Genomic DNA, 21,130 nt, shown 5'->3' with positions numbered 1-21,130 from the left:
GAAAATTGGCTGGGCATTGCTCCCCAGTGGGTGGGACAGTATCCCAAGTGGATGGCCCTATGCCCTCCCATGGCTGCGTCTCTGCCCAGGCATTTGAAATCTATAGATTGAGGCCTAATACATGTATTTAAACTTGACTGATTCCTTACATGAACTGTAAAATCTTTTTTAATGGTTGCATTTAAGTTTTTGTTCAGTATAGTTTAGGCTTACATTAGGCCTATATAAATCCTACCTTTGAAGCACATCTCATGAGTAGCAGATCATTTTCCTTTCTTCCTGTGGCAATCAAATTTGGCTAGACCTACTGTCAAGTTACAAGATTGTTAGCTAGGTAACATGACTGAACAACGTTTTTTCCCCTTATCAAACCAATAATTAGCAAACCTGGATTCAAAACGGCCCACAACATGGTTTGTGAAATTATTTGAAAAAATTTGCATGAAATTGCGCAGGAATATATACAAAATTACCGTTTGAGCTAGACAAGCTGTTTTCTTTGCTGAAATGCTGCAATCATGTCTTTAGCAAAGCTGCTTTTCCTCTCTGGCACTTAAGAGGCTGCATGACAGCGAACTTGCAAAGCTGACTCTGATTGGCCTGTGGTCTTGGTTATTCCAGGGATGAAATTATATTTTTATATTCTTAATCCCATTCCTTTACTAGATTTGTGTGTATATGTTGTGTAATTGTCAGATATTACTTGTTAGATATTACTGCACTGTCGGAGATAGAAGCACAAGTATTTCGCTACACCCGCAATAACATCTGTTAAACACATGTATGTGACCAATACAATTTGACAATGTTAACTTTTGTCAAATTAAATGTATAACATTTAACAACTGAAGACCCCTCAGGGTCTGCATCCCCGCTTGCCATCACAGCTAAATTATATTTTAAAAACTGATGAAATAGATGTGCAGGAAGAGCGGAAGGAGAAAAGCAGGTGAGTAAGGGCTGATAGGGGATGTGGCTGGCAGATTACAAAACTGACTTTGTTTTATAACAGGCGCCAGTGGGTTCTTTAGATCGGTGGGGGCGAAATATGTGGTAGTACTGGTATTTTTAAATGTTGGTATCATAAGTATCATGACGTTTTGGTACTGTGATATTACCGTGGAACCGGTATACCGTGCAACACTAGGACATAGACCCCTTTCCAGTACACAACACACTGACGTCACCCACAGATGTGCGCGACTCTTGGCTGCGCTCATTCAACAGACTATATTACATTTTTTATTACTTCTAAACAAAATAACTTTTACAATGCTTGAACAGTCGCTAAGATTACATTCGGTTGTGATCTTTGCAAAATAACTATTTTGGATGCAGCAGTTGTTCACTAGAATGCTAACGCTCATTGCCAAAGAGACATTTTACTGGTTGAAGTTGAAGTGTTTTTTAAGTATATTGCAGTTGATTTGCAATGATGACACACATATTATATCAAGCAGGACATTCACACGAGCCTTAAAATCCAATCCAAAAGTAGTGTGAAATGCATTCATAAGCAACATGTAAATAGAGGCTTTTTTTTGCTGGCATTCTAGAATAACTCCCGTGTTCTGCCACCAACTAGTGCGAATGGCCCTTGTGCGGAAATGGGTCTATTGGATAGGTCTCAACAATACTTTCAGATCTGTTCGGGGGAAATGGACAACGGCATAGGAACTTGTTTGCAATCTTGCAATGTTTCGTATCGCCACTATGTGCCCATGTTACCTTGACACAAAATGGCTACCTCCACGAGTCTGAGGCCCCTCATATCTTCTTCATGCGCTTCCTGGGCCTCTGGTTGAAGACGGGTGACGTGCCCATGAGTGAGTCGGGAGAGTGCGAGGCGTAGCTGCCGTCCGACGCCGCCCCTCCGGGCGAGGGCGCCATGCCATCTGCCTCGCTCATGGTGGACATGGGCCCTCCCTCCTCGAACACATCACCTCCCAGTACCCCGTGGCCTGACACCTGGCCCTCCTCGCTGTCCTGGGGCTCCATCTTCACCTGCGACAGGTGCCACAAGGGGGAGCTGATGGCAACTCCGCCGCCTGTCAGGGACACAATGGCCAAGATGAAGGACAGAACTCGGTTACAAATATTGTATATGAAATAGTTATTTGTAATCAAATCTATCTCATGAAAACAATACTATGTTATACAGTTAATATTATCATTGCCTCTTGGTCCCTGAGGGTATCATACTAGTGTTTGTCCGACTTAAGAAAAGTACCTATATCATGTAGGCCTAAATGAAGCATATATCTATGTCAAATGCTAAATAACACTTTTATACGATCAGTGTTATGATATCATGCAAGTCAATGTTAGAATCAGTGCAATACTTTTAGGGTATTTTTTAACACAACCAACTCATGTCTCTATGCCTTACGTTATGTATGTCTTTACCATATGTATTTGGACAGTGAAGCTAACATGTTCATTTGGGCTCTAAAGAGCATTTAGAATTTCAGATCAAATGATCACTATGGCACGATAGTACAGAATGTCACTTCTTATCTGACCTAGGGAGAACTGGATTTCAACCACACACATTTATTCACCTTTATAATAAAGCATTGCATGCATGACATCGCATTTGCGTAGTGGCATGAAGCAGTAAAGTAGAGGCACTTACAGAAGTTGCACACATGGAGAAATGTTTTTGTAACCTAGGGTCTGGTACAATTGTTGACTTTTATAAATACAATTCATGCAATTCTACGTCATTTTACATGACTGGAGACTTTAGCAGAATCTTTTTTTAATGCGTACAAATAATCAAAATGACAGGCTACTTTGACACTGAGAATCTGAGATCAACAAAGCTGAACTTGTCTTGAATCAATGGCCGAGGCGTATGGAGACATATTGTAGCCGACAATATGAGGAGGAAATTATCATCCTAAAAATGACAGCGAAGTTGCAAAGCCGAAAAATGCTTTCCAGTTTCACTAACTCACACAATTCACTGGTGATGACCTACGCACTCGTGCCAAAAGTCTCTCTCTCATTTTACTTTGTAAAAACATATTTGGAAGTTGATCAAATATTTTGGTAGCCTACAGCAGACAGATTAGTCTTCTCTTTTCAGCAGGAACCATTTGCTTTCCAACTTGTGTTTTCCCTCAATTGTATTTGAAATATTGCAAAAGGCCTGTTTTAACTGCATGCTGTTTGTTCACTGACAGATCTGCCATGTGTTCCCGACTGTAGGCTATGCGTTGTTATTGGGCTACATCCACAGCTTGGAGAATTAACGAAGAGGCAACTCGAATGAACTTTGATCCCTTATTATCATTTTTTTATATCGCAAAAAGTGAATTATTTTTCATGCCACGACAGGTACCGGATCCAGCCGTTTAATGAAGGAGTCCAAAACGGAGAGATGCCGGATCCTGTTCCGGCAGGATCTGGCTCAAATTAATCACTATACATATGTTTAACCATTGGACATAACAGCACTTTATGGATCTAGTCCCCCCCCATTTGAAGAAATCATAAGTATTTGGACAAATTCACTTATATTAAAATAGTCTAAAGGTTTTTGTTCCCATATTGCTTGCACACAATGACTACATCAAGCTTGCGTCTCTAAAAACTTGTTGGGTGCATATGCAGTTAGTTTTGGCTAAGTTACAGAGGTTACACAACAGATGCTAACCTCTCACCATTACCAATAACAGGGAAGGTTACCATTTTTTTTTGGGGGGGGGGTGGTATCATCTTTGTACCTCTAACTTTGTCATAATCGTGGTAGCATCCAAATGAATGTAAGAATGTTCAGACAGTTCAGTCATTGCGTGCAAGGGATGAGACCAAATACTACACTATGTTAATCATTTGATCTCAATTCCAAAATGCTAGAGTACAGAGCCAAAATCAAAAATGTAATTTCACTCTCCAAATACATATGGTGAGGACTGCACTTAGTATTACGGGGGTATATACAGTACCTGAGGTGTGTGGTGAGTGTTCCCCCTCCAGGCCCCCAGCCAGCCTCTCGTTTGGGGCCCCCAGAACCCCAATGGGGAGGGCCTGATCCCCAGAGGCCTGGTCCGCCTCTGGCTCCTCGCTGATGGGGAAGGCAATGTCATTCATTGGTTCCTCTTTGATCCGCGGGGGCTTGGAGTCCTCCAGGGCCTTCTCAGGGTTCACCAGCCGCTCATACTCCTCCGACAGCTCCTTGCTGACCTGGGAACAGCCCCAGGGGATAGATAGGGTTAACAGTGAGCTCCTTGCAGGGCCCTACACTAACATTGTTTTTCTAAAAGGAGCAAAAATGTTGGCGCACACAAAGACATTTAGGAACACAATGAAAGTATGCTTGTTTTTATAATAAATGACTAAAGGTTCATGAATAAAAGTTTTTGGGAGTGTTCCATGCTCAATCAAGCACAATGTACCCTCAAATATTTCAATCACTTAGGTGAGACAAATGTTCATCTGCCCAGAACGAAGGGATAGTTAACCGTGGGATGGTAAATAGCTCTTGGCTGACCTAGGAACGGCACAGGGGATAGAGCGTTAACAGTGGGATAATCTAACCTACACAGGACTAGAAGGTCAAATAACACAGGGTGCAGGTGCCTGGTCTCACCATGTCAACATCAGGATCATGTGGATGTCCATATGATCCTTTCACAACGTTGTGTCCTACTAAACACAACACACTTTTTCCCCCAGCCACCACAAACAAAGTCCATCCCAAAACAACACCAGCAATTCCTCACCTGGAGCATGTGGCTGTGGTAGTCCTTGATGCGCACCTGCCAGAAGCGCTGCAGGGCCAGCACGCTGCCGATGCCCACCTCGTGGAACACCTGCTCTATCACATCCGGGAAGGGCGTGGCGCCCAGGCGGGCCTCGCGGTCTGCGGCCGTGCGCAGCAGTCGGCTGAGGCGCAGGTAATGCTCGTGGGCCAGGTCAGTCAGGGTCTCCAGCACGCTCTCCTGGGCCGACTCGAAGCCGGCGTGGGCCAGGACTGTGGCCACTGACTGGTACAGGAGCTGTCGGCACGAGGGCCAGCTCAGCTCCGTGACGGGCTCACCTTTTCCCCTGTATGGGGAGAGGGGAGGAAGAGGGGGTGAGAGACAGAGGGGGAGAGAGGTGAAGATTGAAGGAGGGATGAGACAGAACTAACTCACAGGAGAAAACTTGGAACGTAACTGATAATTCCTTGCCTCATTGTTGCCAGAGCACTGTTCACCACATTCTTCCACAAAAAAATACGATCATAATCCATTTTGCTTATCTTCATTTGCTTATTGTGACTTGAATGCAAAGTTCAATTAATAAACATAGATCACAATACAAAGTGACACTGTGAATGCCACTGCAACAAGTCAAGACACAGTCATTACTCTCTTACATGTAAAAGTCACTCTCAGGGTCGCTGTGGCAGAGCTGGAAGGGCTGCCAGGGTGCCTTGCTGTCCAGGGGCAACAGGTCATCGGGGGCGGCCGGCGGTGTGGGTGGCCGTGGGGGCAGAGCCTCCCCTTCCTCCAGCCTGCTACTTCCTCCAGCACCACCGCCCTCCGAGGGGACCAGACCTTTCCCCTGGGCTGTAGCCAGGAGGCTGCGGAGGCGTCGGGTGTGCTGGCATAGCTGCACTGTGTGGATGGTGAGACTGCAGGGCTCAGAGGGAATGTCCAGCATGGTGGTGGGCCGGGGCCGCTGGGCCGAGGGCTGGTGCAGAGGGGGGTCCTGCATCTCCACCGAGCGGAACTCACGCTGGAGCAGGTCGAAGGAGCTGCGGCTCGGTGGGGCGCCTGCCGGCCCGGGGATCTCGCCCCAGTAACGCATCATCGTTCCCTAGTGAGCCGCTTCAGGCTCTCGTGTGATGAGGTTTCTGGTATGTGACAAAGCAGGGGAGATGGCAATCAGCACACACTAAAAGGAACAAGGACCTAATTTATCTATTTCTCTTATCTAGCCCTGTGTTTCTGCCTACTGTTCTGGAGTGTGAATTGATTACACTTAGTAACACAAAAAGGGAAGGACGGGGATAAGGACGGGGATAAGGGAACAAAAATGGCCCTACCAACTAACCCTACACCCATTAAAACCACTATTCCACTACTTGGCCATATCTGATCCTGCACCAGGCCAGCAGCCTGGGAAGACAGGACACTATTGTTCAACACACCTTGAAACTCTTCTGCAGTAAAATCTCGTACACCCACGTACTTCTCTGCAGCTGCTACCACAAAATGTTTTTTTCCTGTGATTTAAGTTCCAGTTCTGCAGTACAGTTGATAACAATGGGTATGAACACTAAGAAACCAACCTTACTGAAGCACGTTATTCCCATCACTCTCTATTGATCTCTGCCTACTCACAGCAAGCCTCTTAGGAGCCCTCCTCCTAGACCCATCTTCCTCTACTACTATCTTCACTGTCTAAGCATACGACACCATCTGTGCTACTCCGATCCTGGCAACCTCAACCTGCCTTCATCTCACCGGACACTTCTAAGCTCCAGCACCATTAGTACCCAATTCCTTTGCATCATGCCCCTCCTGCACACTTCTCACATCTAGGAATCTCCTAGCCCTTCATCATGACTCTCAGTTCCATTACATTACAGATAAGAGTCATTGGACGAAGGCGTCTTCTGTACAGGGGAGTTTTGCTAAGCACATTAACACGTATCGCTTGCGGTACGGTTTTGGAAGCATAAGGACCTTATCTTTAAAAAAACCCAATAAGGTTCAATTGATACACACCTTTATAGGGTTAGTGTTCCCACACGGCCATATCTCCATGTTACAGGGCGCGTTTACAGAAGACAGAGGGACCACCTGTGCTAATTAGCCATCTAAGCATGTTAACGAACACCTGTGTGTAACGGAAGAAGGCTGCAACTGTCGGCTGCAATTGTGATGAAGCCGGTTAACCTGTTATGGCTAGGGGGCAGTATTTTCACAGCCGGATAAAAAACGTACCCGATTTAATCTGATTATTACTCCTGCCCAGTAACTAGAATATGCATATAATTATTGGCTTTGGATAGAAAACACTCCAAAGTTTCTAAAACTGTTTGAATGCTGCCCTGCCCTGCCCTATAAAAAAACACACCCACAAAATTTGAGTTTGCTATTCACAAGAAGCATTGCCTGATGTGAACCATGCCTCGAACAAAGGAGATCTCAGAACAATTGTTGACTTGCATGAAACCGGAAAGGGTTACAAAAGCATCTCTAAAAGCCTTGATGTTCATCAGTCCACAGTAAGACAAATTGTCTATAAATCTATATACTCTGCTTAGGAGTGGCCATCCTGCAAAGATGACCGCAAGAGCACAGCACAAAATGCAAAATGAGGTTAAGAAGAATCCTAGTGTGTCAGCTAAAGACTTGCTAACATCTCTGTTGACGAGTCTACGATACGTAAAACACTAAACAAGAATGGTGTTCATGGGAGTACACCATGGAAGAAGCCACTGCTCCTCCAAAAAAAACTTTGCTGCACGTCTGAAGTTTGCAAATGTGCACCTGGATGTTCCACAGCGCTACTGGCAAAATATTCTGTGGACAGATGAAACTACAGTTAAGTTGTTTGGAAGGAACACACAACACTATGTGTGGAGAAAAAAAAAAGACACAGCACACCAACATCAAAATCTCATCCCAACTAAAGTATGGTGAAGGGAGCATCATGCTTTGGAGCTGCATTGCTGCCTCATGGCCTTGACAGCTTGCTATCATCGACGGAAAAATGAATTCAAGTTTATCATATTTTGCAGGAGAATGTAAGGCTCTCTGTCTGCCAATTGAAGCTCAACCGAAGTTGGGTGACGCAACAGGACAACGTCCCAAAACACAGAAGTAAATCAACAACAGAATGGCTTCAACAGAAGAAAATACACCTTCTGGAGAGGCCCAGTCAGAGTCCTGACCTAAACCCGACTTGAGATGCTGTGGCATGACCTTGAGAGCGGTTCACACAAGACATCCCAAGAATATGGCTGAACTGAAACAGTTTTGTAAAGAGGAATTGTACAAAGTCCTCCTGACCATTGTGCAGCTCTGATCCGCAACTACAGAAAAAGTTTGGTTGAGGTTATTGCTGCCCAAGTAGGGTCAACCAGTTATAAATTCAAGGTTTCACATACTTTTCCCACCCTGCACTGTGAATGTTTACACGGTGTGTTCAATAAAGACATGAAAACATCTAATTGTTTGTGTGTTATTAGTTTAAGCAGACTGTGTTTGTCTATTGTTGTGAAATCCAGGTAATTCCAAAGGGTTCACATACTTTTTCTTGCCATTGTAGGTCCTGGGTGGCAGGAAGCTTGGCCCCATTAATGTACTGATCTGTACGCACTACCCTCTGTAGCGCTTTACGGTCGGATGCCGAGCAGTTGCCATTCCAGGCGGTGATGCAACCGGTCAGGATGCTCTCAATGGCGCAGCTGTAGAACGTTTTGAGGATCTGGGAACCCAGGCAAAAGCTTTTCAGTCTCCTGAGGGGGGAAAGGCGTTGTCGTGTGCTGTTCATTACTTTCTTGGTATGCTTGGACCATGATAGTTTGTTGGTCATGTGGACACCAAGGATCTTGAAATTCTCTCGACCGGCTCCACTACAGCCCCATCGATGTGAATGGGGGCGTGTTCGGCCCTCCTTTTCCTGTAGTCCACAATCATCTCCTTTGTCTTGCTCACGTTGAGGGAGGGGTTGTGGTCCTGGCACCACACTGCCAGGTCTCTGACCTCCTCTCTATAGGCTCTCTCGTTGGTGATCAGGCCTACCACCGTTGTGTCGTCACCAAACTTAATGATGGTGTTGGAGTCGTGCTTGGCTATGCAGTCGTGGGTGAACATGGAGTACAGGAGGGGACTAAGCACACACCCCTGAAGGGTTCCCATGTTGAGGATCAGCGTGGCAAATGTGTTGTTGCCTACCCTTACCACCTGAGGGCGGCCCGTCAGGGAGTTCAGGATCCAGTTGCAGAGGGAGGTGTTTAGTCCCAGGGTCCTTAGCTTAGTGATGAGCTTTGAGGGCACTATGGTGTTGAGCTCTGAGCTGTCATACCTTCATATCGACCTTGTGCCATACTGGGATATTCGGTAATACCCCACCCATATTCTTTAATCCAAATGTTAGCAATGCTAACAAGTACATGTAAAATTCCATAGAGAAGCCTAACTAAATGCTAACAAGTGCATTGTGAAAAATGTTTACACTTTCGGACCTAAAACTATACAAATAATTAAAAAGTGCTACTCAGTTTGCTGCACGCACAAAACAAATATTAGACAGCAAGGCTCTTGATCCATTAGGGGTTCTTAAGAGGGGATTCTCTGCTTTTAACAAGTGAATGCTTGCTTTTGGAAGAAGCTAACTAGCTACTAAATTAGCAAACCATATGCACAACTGCAGAGCATTTAGCACATTTTAGACAGATAGCTTAATAGTTATAAGCTATCTAGCTGGCAAACATTTAGTTGTGAATTCCATACTGTAATTAGATCACCTGGCACATGCTGCACAACATTGAGTGACTCACAAGGCTCTGGTCTCTTGTAGTTGTGTGCTTGTAAACAGACTTCATAATAATTTGACAGGTGAAATGAAGAACGCAATGTTCTTTATCTCCTAACATATTGCACAAGTTGACTGCAGGTATTTTCTTACAAAGTAGCTAGCTACAAATATTCAAATTCATAAGGAAAAAAAATGTAATAAATAGTTTCAATGGTATTGATGGTATTGAAAAACCATCCGGTGGCTTTTTCCAAATAACCCGGTATACCGCCCAAGTCTAGCATCCACTACTCAAGGGGTTTTTCAAAATGCATACACCATGCTCCAAGCTTGCAAATTGGAGCACGGGACGGTCGGAGTATGATCCAAATTAAAGTAAGCCAACCGGAGCACGGAGGGCACTTCTCGAATGTGTACTCCGTTTGTATACTGAACAAAAATATAAACACAACATGCAACAATTTCAATTTTTTTACTGAGTTACAGTTCATATAATTGAATGCCACACCTTTGTGCACAAAATTTGAGAGAAATAAGCTTTTCTGTGCGTATGAAACATTTCTGGGATCTTTAATTTCAGCTCATGAAACATGGGACCAACACTTTAGATGTTGCGTTTATATTTTTGTTCAGTATACATATTTTGAAGCATGCATCGATGCAAGCTTTAACGGAAAGTATGCAAAGAAATTTGACGTAACCACGTAAAAAATGTGGCACAATTTCTTGAAATCATTGGCGGACATTATTTGAGCTGAAGCGATAGAAAATACATTCCAACTTCGGAATGAATTGTTGCCTATTCACATCTCATATGTTGCCTGACTAAAATATTTTAATCTTGACATGTTAATAAATACATGCTGTGTTAATTTTGGCATATTTACTTGTCTACCAACCGTAGATCGCAATCCCATAATAAGTCAATAGGGCTAACTGGCTAACTACTACTGTTAGCTAGCCATATAGCCACGAAGAATTGTTAGCTAGCTACCCACGAACAATTGACATCTAACTTGCATCACTGTCTGTAATTTGTCTCAATAGACTTCATGATGTGTAGCCTAACATGTGCACAATGATGTACCAAATCTGTGATTTAGTGCATTTTTATTGGGAAAGCATTAGAATAAGGCGACTTAACATTTGCAGGCGTAGGTGGTAATATTTCTCGAGGAAGAAATAATTCTAATGTTAAGGTAAGATTTGAATAGAGAAAGCAGATCATAGAGCAGTGCTCCCTTTCTTTTGATCCTATCAGTATCGACACATGCTCCAACGACGCACTTAGCACAGTTCTCTCTGTGGTGTTTTGGGAAACGCATGTTACATCTTCGGCCGTTGTAGGAAAGATACATCATTAAAAAACACTAGTAAGCCTAAGTTCTAGAGGTCGACCGATTAATCGGAATGGCTGATTAATTATGCTAAACAACCGGTAATCGGTATTTTTGGCCACCGATTTGCCTATGTTTTATTCTATTTTTTTAAACCTTTATTTAACTAGGCAAGTCAGTTAAAGAACACATTCTTATTTTCAATGACGGCCTAGGAACGGTGGGTTAACTGCCTTGTTCAGGGGCAGAACGACAGATTTTTACCTTGTCAGCTTGGGGATGCAACCTTACGTTAACTAGCCCAACGCTCTAACCACCTGCTTTACGTTGCCAAGGTAAGTTGCTAGCTAGCATTAAACTTATCTTATAAAAAAACAATCAATCAATCATAAACACTAGTTAACTACACATGGTTGATGATATTACTAGTTTATCTAGCCTGTCCTGCTTTGCATATAATCGATGTGGTGCGCATTCGCGAAAAAGGACTGTCTTTGCTCCGACGGGTACCTAACAATAAACATCAATGTCTTTCTTAAAATCAATACACAAGTATAGATTTTTAAACCTGCATATTTAGTTAATATTGCCTGCTAACATGAATTTCTTTTAACTAGGGAAAATGTGTCACTTCTCTTGCAAACAGAGTCAGGGTATATGCAGCAGTTTGGGCCGCCTGGCTTCTTGCGAACTGTGAAGACTATTTCTTCCTAACAAAGACAGCATTTGCGGAAAAAAAGCACAATCGTTGCACGACTGTACCTAACCATAAACATCAATGCCTTTCTTAAAATCAATACACAGAAGTATATATTTTTAAACCTGCATATTTAGCTAAAAGAAATCCAGGTTAGCAGGCAATATTAACCAGGTGAAATTGTGTCAGTTCTCTTGCGTTCGTTGCACGCAGAATCAGGGTATACAGAATCTGGCTCGTTGCGAACTAATTTGCCAGAATTTTACGGAACTATGAAATAACATTGTAGGTTGTGCGATGTAACAGGAATATTTAGACTTATGGATGCCACCCGTTAGATAAAATACGGAACGGTTCCATATGTCACTGAAAGAATAATGTTTTCGAGATGATAGTTTCCGGATTTGACCATATTAATGACCTAAGGTTTATTATATTATAGTTAAGTCTATGATTTGATATTTGATAGAGCAGTCTGACTGAGCGGTGGTAGGCAGCAGCAGGCTCGTAATAGTCAAAGATATATGGTTTAGAGAGAAATAGTCGACGCGTCATAATTCCTGTAATAACTTGCGGCTGAACTTGAAAGGGGTTCCTTCGTTATTTTACCGTTCATGTCTTCCATAGAGAATGTCTTGATCTACTTCAAATAAGGTCTGTGTTTTGTGCTTAAACCGCCTCGGCGTTTTGATACCTGTGTAAATCTCACTAGGTAACGTTTGTCAACATATTTTCATAAATCCACTCTACAAAAAAAAAATTATTCGCTTATATTGATCAGAGTTATATCCTATGGATATCTACACAGTTATAAAATTGGCAAGGTGGTGTAAGCCTAAACCAAACACAGACCTTATTTTAAGTTAATCTAAAAATATCCTATGGAATAAATGAAGGAACCGCTTTTCAGATTTTGCTAGAAGGTGTCATGGGAATTGTGACTCACACTTTGGTAGTCAATTCTTACCATGCCCATTATTAAAATAGGATTTCTTGCATATAGAAATTACAGTTTTTGTTTTCAGCATTCATCACAGGTAACTTAAACTCTATTTTTATTATTCAAACAGTTGAGAGTATTTGTCTCCTAAGGAGACTCTTCAGTATCGTTGTCACTTCAGAGCTGTGTGTGTGTGTGTGTGTGTATGTGTATGTGTATGTGTATATATGTGTATATATATATATATATATATATATATATATATATATATATATATATATATAAAAAAAATCAGAATAAAAAAATCAGAATAAAATCGACCGATTAATCGGTATCGGCTTTTTTTTGGCCCTCCAATAATCGGTATCGGCGTTGAAAAATCATAATCGGTCGACCTCTACTAAGTTCCATCGCTATCGGACCCTGGGGCCTTATAAACGGTGTGTACATTTAACACTAAATATCTGCACCAAAATATTAATATTTATAAACTTGGCGCAAGCCATACATACACCAGTGGCGGCTCCTCAGAGGTGGAAGGGGAGGACCATCATCCTCAGTGAATTTCATTAAAATAAACTATTTTTTTTTTAATTATCCTTGTCGAAAAAAATATAATTAATATAATCACATCAACAAATAACTGATTAAAACACACTATTTTGCAATGATGGTCTACAGTAGCGTCAACAGCACTCTGTAGTGTAGCCAGAGGACAGCTTGTTTCCGTCCTCCTCTGGGTACATTGATTTCAATAGAAAACCTAGGAGTCTCATGTTTCTCACCCCCTTCCATAGACTTACACAGTAATCATGACAATTTCCGGAGGACGTGCTCCAACCTATCAGAGCTCTTGCAGCATGAACTGACATGTTGTCCAGAGAATGAATCTAGAACTGAAAACATAAGCTACAGCTAGCTAGCACTACACTCAGGGTCCGGAATTAACACCCGCCAAGTGCCAAATGCAGGTAGATTTTCTGTTTGGTGAGTAAATCTCAGAAGGCTATCCACAACACTGGCGGGTAAATGTTTGAACCAAAATAGTAATGTAATAAAATATCTGGCATGATGGCTCGGAGGAAATTACTCATGTTTGCCAGCCACAGACCGTCTCTAGTGCTCCAAGTTTCGCGGCACTGTTTACCATACAGGACATCACCTACTCGACATCGCTCACTTGCCACGGGTCTGCTGCTAGCTACCGTTCATTAAAAAGCGGTTATGTGGCGACATTTACCTGGGGTAAGTCAACCTTTGAAACGAAAACCCACAGACGAAAAGGAGGACGAATCACATTTAAAAAAATAACGTTTTGTGACAAATGGAGGTTTGGAGATAAGATTTCAAGAGGCTGGCTACAGTATGATGCTGAGGCTGTGGTGATGAGTTGTTCTGTGTGTCGCCAGTATGCTAAAGACAAAAGCAAAAAACAACTAATTTGTCATCGGAAAAATAAAACGATGAAGCTGGAGAACATTCGTGACCATGAACACAACAAGTGTCACATTGCCTGCGTGTCTGTGTCCCGGGCTCAATCGGAGCCTCCCCTCTTGACACCCTCTGTGACAGCACTAATGGCAATGTCAGAGCAGACCAGCATGAAGATGAAGATACTGTTAGGACTGTACAAAACATTGGCAAGGCGAGACCACTTTCTGACTTTGAGTGAGTGGATGTGCAGATGTGCAGTATTGTAGGTTATTTCTCAGCTCTTGATAAGCTTTGGTTCACCTCAAAATAGTGTATAAATACCATAAAATTATAGGCCTACTGATGCTAACATGAATCTCCAAGCTTTCCTATGGCTCTGTAACATTCTATTTTGTTAACAAACAGATTACCGACCATTTCGAATCCCACCGTACCTTCTCCGCTATGCAATCTGGTTTCAGAGCTGGTCATGGGTGGTCCTCAGCCACGCTCAAGGTCCTAAACAATATCATAACCGCCATCGATAAGAGACATTACTGTGCAGCCGTATTCATCGACCTGGCCAAGGCTTTCGACTCTGTCAAGCACCACATTCTTATCGGCAGACTAAACAGCCTTGGTTCTCAAATGACTGCCTCGCCTGGTTCACCAACTACTTCTCTGATCGAGTTCAGTGTGTCAAATCGGAGGGCCTGTTGTCTGGACCTCTGGCAGTCTCTGGGGGTGCCACAGGGTTCAATTCTCAGGCCGACTCTCTTCTCTGTATACATCAATGATGTCGCTCTTGCTGCTGGTGATTCTCTGATCCACCTCTACGCAGAGGACACCATTCTGTATACTTCTGGCCCTTCTTTGGACACTGTGTTAACTAACCTCCAGACGAGCTTCAATGCCATACATCTCTCCTTCTGTTGCCTCCAACTGCTCTTAAATGCAAGTAAAACTAAATGCATGCTCTTCAACCGATCGCTGCCCGCAACTGCCCGCCCGTCCAGCATCACTACTCTGGACGGTTCTGACATAGAATATGTGGAAAACTACAAATACCTAGGTGTCTGGTTAGACTGTAAACTCTCCTTCCAAACTCACATTAAGCATCTCCAATCCAAAATTCAATCTAGAATCGGCATCCTATTTTGCAACAAAGCATCCTTCACTCATGCTGCCAAACATACAGTGGGGGGAAAAGAGTATTTGATCCCCTGCTGATTTTGTACGTTTGCCCACTGACAAAGAAATGATCAGTCTATAATTTTAATGGTAGGTTTATTTGAACAGTGAGAGACAGAATAACAACAAAAATATCCAGAAAAACGCATGTCAAAAATGTTATAAACTGATTTGCATTTTAATGAGGGAAATAAGTATTTTTGATGTTTGATTTTTGCAGTTTTTGCAGAACCTGGTAAACAGCTTCCAGGCTATTGTGCACACACCACTGGTGCCCACCAGAATTGGCGGGACCCAATGGGTTGGACACCTATTGCGTGCACTGGACCACTTCCTGCGAGGTTACCAGGGGCTTGTTCAGCACCTGGAACAGGTAGTGGCTCTAGATTGCTATGCTAAGTACTCCAAAAGTCATCATCATTATGTAATGTCCAGTAAATAACAAACACGGTTACAATTGGTAACATCATGTTTCAATGCTTTATGCACTGATAAAATGTGTCATATCTAATATAGTTTTTTTTGGACAGCAATTAATTGTCTATTTGTATGTCTTTGTTCTTTATGTACTTCAGATTCAATTTGCTGATGCCCAAAATGTCCAGACTTCATGGACCGTGCAAAGAGGGTGATTGCGGTAGAGAGTGAGGAGTCTGATGAAGAGGTTTACCGTAAATTCCGGACTATAAGCCGGAACTTTTTTCCCAGGCTTTGAACCTCGCGGCTTAAACAATGACGCGGCTAATATATGGATTTTACCCGCTTTCAATTTTTTTTCTTCCAAAAAAACACATTCTGTGACGTGCTCAGTTTTTTGGCGGCATGAAGCTTTCATTAGACAAATGAAATTGCCGAACGGGTTAAGGTCAAACAACTTTTTTGTTTACTGTTTAGATTAAATCGAGCGCTCTCAAACTTCCCATCATTCTGATTACGGTAGTCATTTTGTCACCCTCATGGCAAAGACACGGAGAAATGCATATGATGCAGCTTTCAAGTTGAAGGCGATTGATCTGGCTGTTGGAAAAGGAAATAGAGCTGCTGCACGGGAGCTTGGTCTTAATGAGTCGATGATAAGACATTGGAAACAGCAGCGTGAGGAATTGACTCAGTGCAAAAAGACAACTAAAGCTTACTGCTATTTTTTTATTTTTTTGTTACAAGCAGTGTTTCGTTAAAGCCTATTTATTTTTGTGAGAAGCCGTGTTTCGTTAAAGCCTGCGTAAAGTTCATTTGTTTCAATGTACCGGTAGGCACCTGCGGCTTATAGACATGTGCGGCTTATTTATGTTCAAATTAATATATTTTTTTAATTCAGTGGGTGCGGCTTATATTCAGGTGCGCTTAATAGTCCGGAAATTACGGTAAGTTGATTAAAATGATTAAGCATTTGATAGGTTTACAAAACCTTCAAAATGTACTTTTATGTTTGATCCTTAAGTACATTTAGTAGCAAATTATTTTGATTTCAAGACTTCTTCAGTTGTATTCAGGCTGGGAAATTAAATCTAAACCTATCGCTGTTACATTGAACTGGGTGAATGGAATATGAATGACAGTCATCCAATATACTGTAATAGAAATAAGGCCATGCTCATGGAGAAAAAAAATAAATCATCTTCCCTCATCTTCACGTTTCCCGTTATAAATCAGACCAGTCATAAAACTGTGCATGTGAGAACGAGCATTATAACTCCGCCTGAAAAACGCCCATTATTCACCTTACATTGTGACAATAATGCCCTTATTTGTTGTGTAACTTGGAAGTATAGGAATTAGGCAAAGACAGTATCTAAAGGAATTAGCAATGGTGAACTTGATCAAATGTCTATGGAGGTGATTTTTTCTTTTCTAGTGACATTTGCTGTATCTGACCATTTCTGAAAGACAAAAACTATTGCAAATTGTAAACAGATTGTTGGAATTCAATAATGTTCTTAACGTACTTTTCCCCAAATCTAAATATGGTGCACTGCCCGCAAATTCTAAAACATTGTCTACTCTGAAATAATATACAACTACTGTAGCCTATAGGCCTACTTATCATGGTAGCCTAAAAAAGTCAATGCAAAAGATCAACTTCATGTTCACCTGTATGTTATAAACAGGTTTTAAACCACGCTCCCTTTCGGAGCATAGAGAAAAAACGTTTAATTATAATAGCCTTTCTAATAGGCCCAATTAAAAGAGAGACATGCATGCTAATTTGTTTTATGGCTACATTGAGAATAATAACTCATCATGGCCAGAAAATGTGAGGAATTTATTCTGCAATGTTGCCAACTTCTTTGCAATATATTAGGCCTATGTATTATGTTTACAAATGAAATATTGTCTACTCGAGAAATGAAACATTACATTATTCAGACATAGCCTACAAAGGTAAACGGAAAAGGTGAACCGTCTGCTCTACAATTAAACTGCACTACGGATCGGATCGCATAGAGCAAAATACACTGCTCAAAAAAATAAACTTCCTATGTCTTGTCCCACAAGTCACATACACCGTTAGTGTAACAATCAACTGCCATTACCAGTCACTACACACTGTCAACATAGAGAATATACACTGCTCAAAAAAATGAAGGGAACACTTAAACAACACAATCTAACTCCAAGTCAATCACACTTCTGTGAAATCAAACTGTCCACTTAGGAAGCAACACTGATTGACAATAAATTTCACATGCTGTTGTGCAAATGGAATAGACAACAGGTGGAAATTATAGGCAATTAGCAAGACACCCCCAATAAAGGAGTGGTTCTGCAGGTGGTGACCACAGACCACTTCTCAGTTCCTATGCTTCCTGGCTGATGTTTTGGTCACTTTTGAATGCTGGCGGTGCTTTCACTCTAGTGGTAGCATGAGACGGAGTCTACAACCCACACAAGTGGCTCAGGTAGTGCAGCTCATCCAGGATGGCACATCAATGCGAGCTGTGGCAAGAAGGTTTGCTGTGTCTGTCAGCGTAGTGTCCAGAGCATGGAGGCGCTACCAGGAGACAGGCCAGTACATCAGGAGATGTGGACGAGGCTGTAGGAGGGCAACAACCCAGCAGCAGGACCGCTACCTCCGCCTTTGTGCAAAGAGGAGCAGGAGGAGCACTGCCAGAGCCCTGCAAAATGACCTCCAGCAGGCCACAAATGTGCATGTGACTGCTCAAACGGTCAGAAACAGACTCCATGAGGGTGGTATGAGGGCCCGACGTCCACAGGTGGGGGTTGTGCTTACAGCCCAACACCGTGCAGGACGTTTGGCATTTGCCAGAGAACACCAAGATTGGCAAATTCGCCACTGGCGCCCTGTGCTCTTCACAGATGAAAGCAGGTTCACACTGAGCACATGTGACAGACGTAACAGAGTCTGGAGACGCCGTGGAGAACGTTCTGCTGCCTGCAACATCCTCCAGCATGACCGGTTTGGCGGGGGTCAGTCATGGTGTGGGGTGGCATTTCTTTGGGGGGACGCACAGCCCTCCATGTGCTCGCCAGAGGTAGCCTGACTGCCATTAGGTACCGAGATGAGATCCTCAGACCCCTTGTGAGACCATATGCTGGTGCGGTTGGCCCTGGGTTCCTCCTAATGCAAGACAATGCAAGACCTCATGTGGCTGGAGTGTGTCAGCAGTTCCTGCAAGAGGAAGGCATTTATGCTATGGACTGGCCCGCCCGTTCCCCAGACCTGAATCCAATTGAGCACATCTGGGACATCATGTCTCGCTCCATCCACCAACGCCAATGTTGCACCACAGACTGTCCAGGAGTTGGCAGATGCTTTAGTCCAGGTCTGGGAGGAGATCCCTCAGGAGACCATCCACCACCTCATCAGGAGCATGCCCAGGTGTTGTAGGGAGGTCATACAGGCACGTGGAGGCCACACACACTACTGAGCCTCATTTTGACTTGTTTTAAGGACATTACATCAAAGTTGGATCAGCCTGTAGTGTGGTTTTCCACTTTAATTTTGAGTGTGACTCCAAATCCAGACCTCCATGGGTTGATAAATTGGATTTCCATTGATTCTTTTTGTGTGATTTTGTTGTCAGCACATTCAACTATGTAAAGAAAGAAGTATTTAATAAGATTATTTCATTCATTCAGATCTAGGATGTGTTATTTTAGTGTTCCCTTTATTTTTTTGAGCAGTGTACTTGAAATAGCGCATCTATTTACTTCTGTGAAGTGGGTCCAATTAAATGAGAGATGGGACAAATAGTAGCCTATCCTAACTTGGTGTAGGGCTTTAGGCCATTTCCTGAGTACGAAACCATCAGTCACAAACAGGTGAGGAATTGATTCTGCAATTATCATACAAATGAAATAAATGATATAAATCGATGCCTATTTATAATTATTTTAGAATGTAAAGATAAAATACAGAAATGTTCACTCGTCACTAACAACAAATGATTGCATCTTGTTATATTTATGCCTAACTGCAAGTTTTTCTGTTCCGAATAAGATTGGCATCATATATTCCCCTAGGCTGCTTTTGCCTTCTAACAATGTAATACTTCAACCACTAGAACTTGTCCGTATGCATGGTCTAAAGTTTACGGGAGGATAAGCACATTCAAGTCAAGTTCAGTTTTTATAAATGCCAACTTTTGCTTGGAAACTGGCTCCCGCATGTTTTGGGGCATTTTGTGCGTATGTAGCGTTTATAAATGCGGCCCCTATTCACTTTGACTCTACCTTTCCCAGTGCAGCCTCCATCTCCCTGACCGCAAATGGATCTCCCAAAAACACATACTTTTCCATGAAACGTACTCAAACAAGGAACGAAGCATTAATAGATAGAATACTAACTTTATTAACAACTTTAGTCCGTTTTGCTAAACTTTCAACGCTACAATTTTCCATTAACTCTACTCAACGTGCCATCCGAGTCTGACATACCTCCGCCTTTTCCACAGGCAAGTCTGAACCAAAGATTTATATAACTAAACCAAGATACACCACATCCTGTCGTTTGCGTTGGGAACAAATTAGTCATAGTGGGCAGAACAAGCAGGGAGGTGGGCAGAGCCAAACACGAGCTAGCAGACATCTGCATATTGACGTTAGGGAAATCTACTCTGAAGTACGCATGTGCAATATCTCAATTCGCCTTTGCACTCCTAAACAACGCGTTTTTTACAACTTTGACAAAAGTCTACAAAACGCAGTCCACTCTGTTCATAACATATTTCTAGTTTTGGGAACGGAAAATTGTACTGAGATCAAAAGATTCATCCATGATAAAAGTTGAAAAATATTGGCCAAAATCCATCTCCTTCCATCTTCTCGCACTACCATATTTGGTATTGAGTGGAAACGCCAGGCGGATGCTTCACATTCATACATCCGGTGAAATGTCTGCCTCATTGTTCTGTCTGAACCGTTTCCACTCTCCTTCCAATACCACGCTCGTCAGGTTTAATTTCTGAGCTACCGGAGTACATATTTTAGTACTTGACGCCAGTCTTCCTCAATACTCAACTCCTCTCCAAAAAAATATATACATGCTCTTTCTGCTACTCCATCCACTGTAGTAGAAAACTGTTCAAATGGTTCTTGGATCTTGAATTTGCCCCCAATACAATTTCTGCCCATAGTATAGTGTTAGCTGGCTACTATATACGATACAAATTGCAATTACACAAATGAGATGCATACGTTGTTCTATGTAGCTTGTTAACTAGCTACGCAGGCTCAATGGATAATCCACGGTTGGCGGCGGCGCTTTATAATTTAGGTAGTTAACACAGCGATTTTATAGATCAGCAAAATATATATAGCTAGCTTCTCACCGTATTCGAAGAGATGTAACAAGAGTATAGTTTACGTCCAGAACTTAACAGCTTTCAGACGTTGCTTCTGGTCCGTGTCATTAAAAGGCACCGTGTAAATAATTTGAATGTTTGGAATAGTTCCTACTTGCTAATAATTTGGCTTCACACAGTAACGTTAATGTATAAAAACAAATGAATTTAGTTAACATGGTACCGCTTTACGGGTTCTGTATTTTAGGGTAATTCATAATATTTGCATAATATCCCAGATAACATCTCTGACGGTAACAAT

General features: G+C 42.4%; 1 protein-coding gene across 1 annotated transcript; it reads right to left on the bottom strand.

Moving 5' to 3' along the window:
* Positions 1 to 469: 469 nt before the first annotated feature.
* On the bottom strand, positions 470 to 21,129 carry supt7l (SPT7 like, STAGA complex subunit gamma). Its single transcript, XM_014210006.2, has 5 exons — positions 20,857 to 21,129; positions 5,369 to 5,848; positions 4,731 to 5,055; positions 3,954 to 4,191; positions 470 to 2,048 (listed from the first exon to the last, which is right to left on the bottom strand). Exons 2-5 carry the CDS (start codon positions 5,803 to 5,805, stop codon positions 1,768 to 1,770), a joined length of 1,281 nt encoding a protein of 426 aa, XP_014065481.1. The 5' UTR covers positions 5,806 to 5,848; positions 20,857 to 21,129; the 3' UTR covers positions 470 to 1,767.
* Position 21,130: the final 1 nt, after the last annotated feature.

The sequence above is a fragment of the Salmo salar genome, chromosome ssa09 (genome assembly GCF_905237065.1).
Source record: "Salmo salar chromosome ssa09, Ssal_v3.1, whole genome shotgun sequence".
In the NCBI taxonomy this organism is placed as follows: Eukaryota; Metazoa; Chordata; class Actinopteri; order Salmoniformes; family Salmonidae; genus Salmo; species Salmo salar.
This window is presented reverse-complemented; position numbering and strand designations above follow the sequence as displayed.

Excerpts from the sequence above, each read along its gene's own strand:
- supt7l (XM_014210006.2), bottom strand. The coding sequence starts at position 5,805 with ATGATGCGTTACTGGGGCGAGATCCCCGGGCCGGCAGGCGCCCCACCG. Across the intron at positions 5,056-5,368 it reads CCTGAGAGTGACTTTTACAT|GGGAAAAGGTGAGCCCGTCA; the intron begins GTAAGAGAGTAA and ends CTCCCCATACAG. Across the intron at positions 2,049-3,953 it reads ACACTCACCACACACCTCAG|GCGGCGGAGTTGCCATCAGC; the intron begins GTACTGTATATA and ends TGTCCCTGACAG.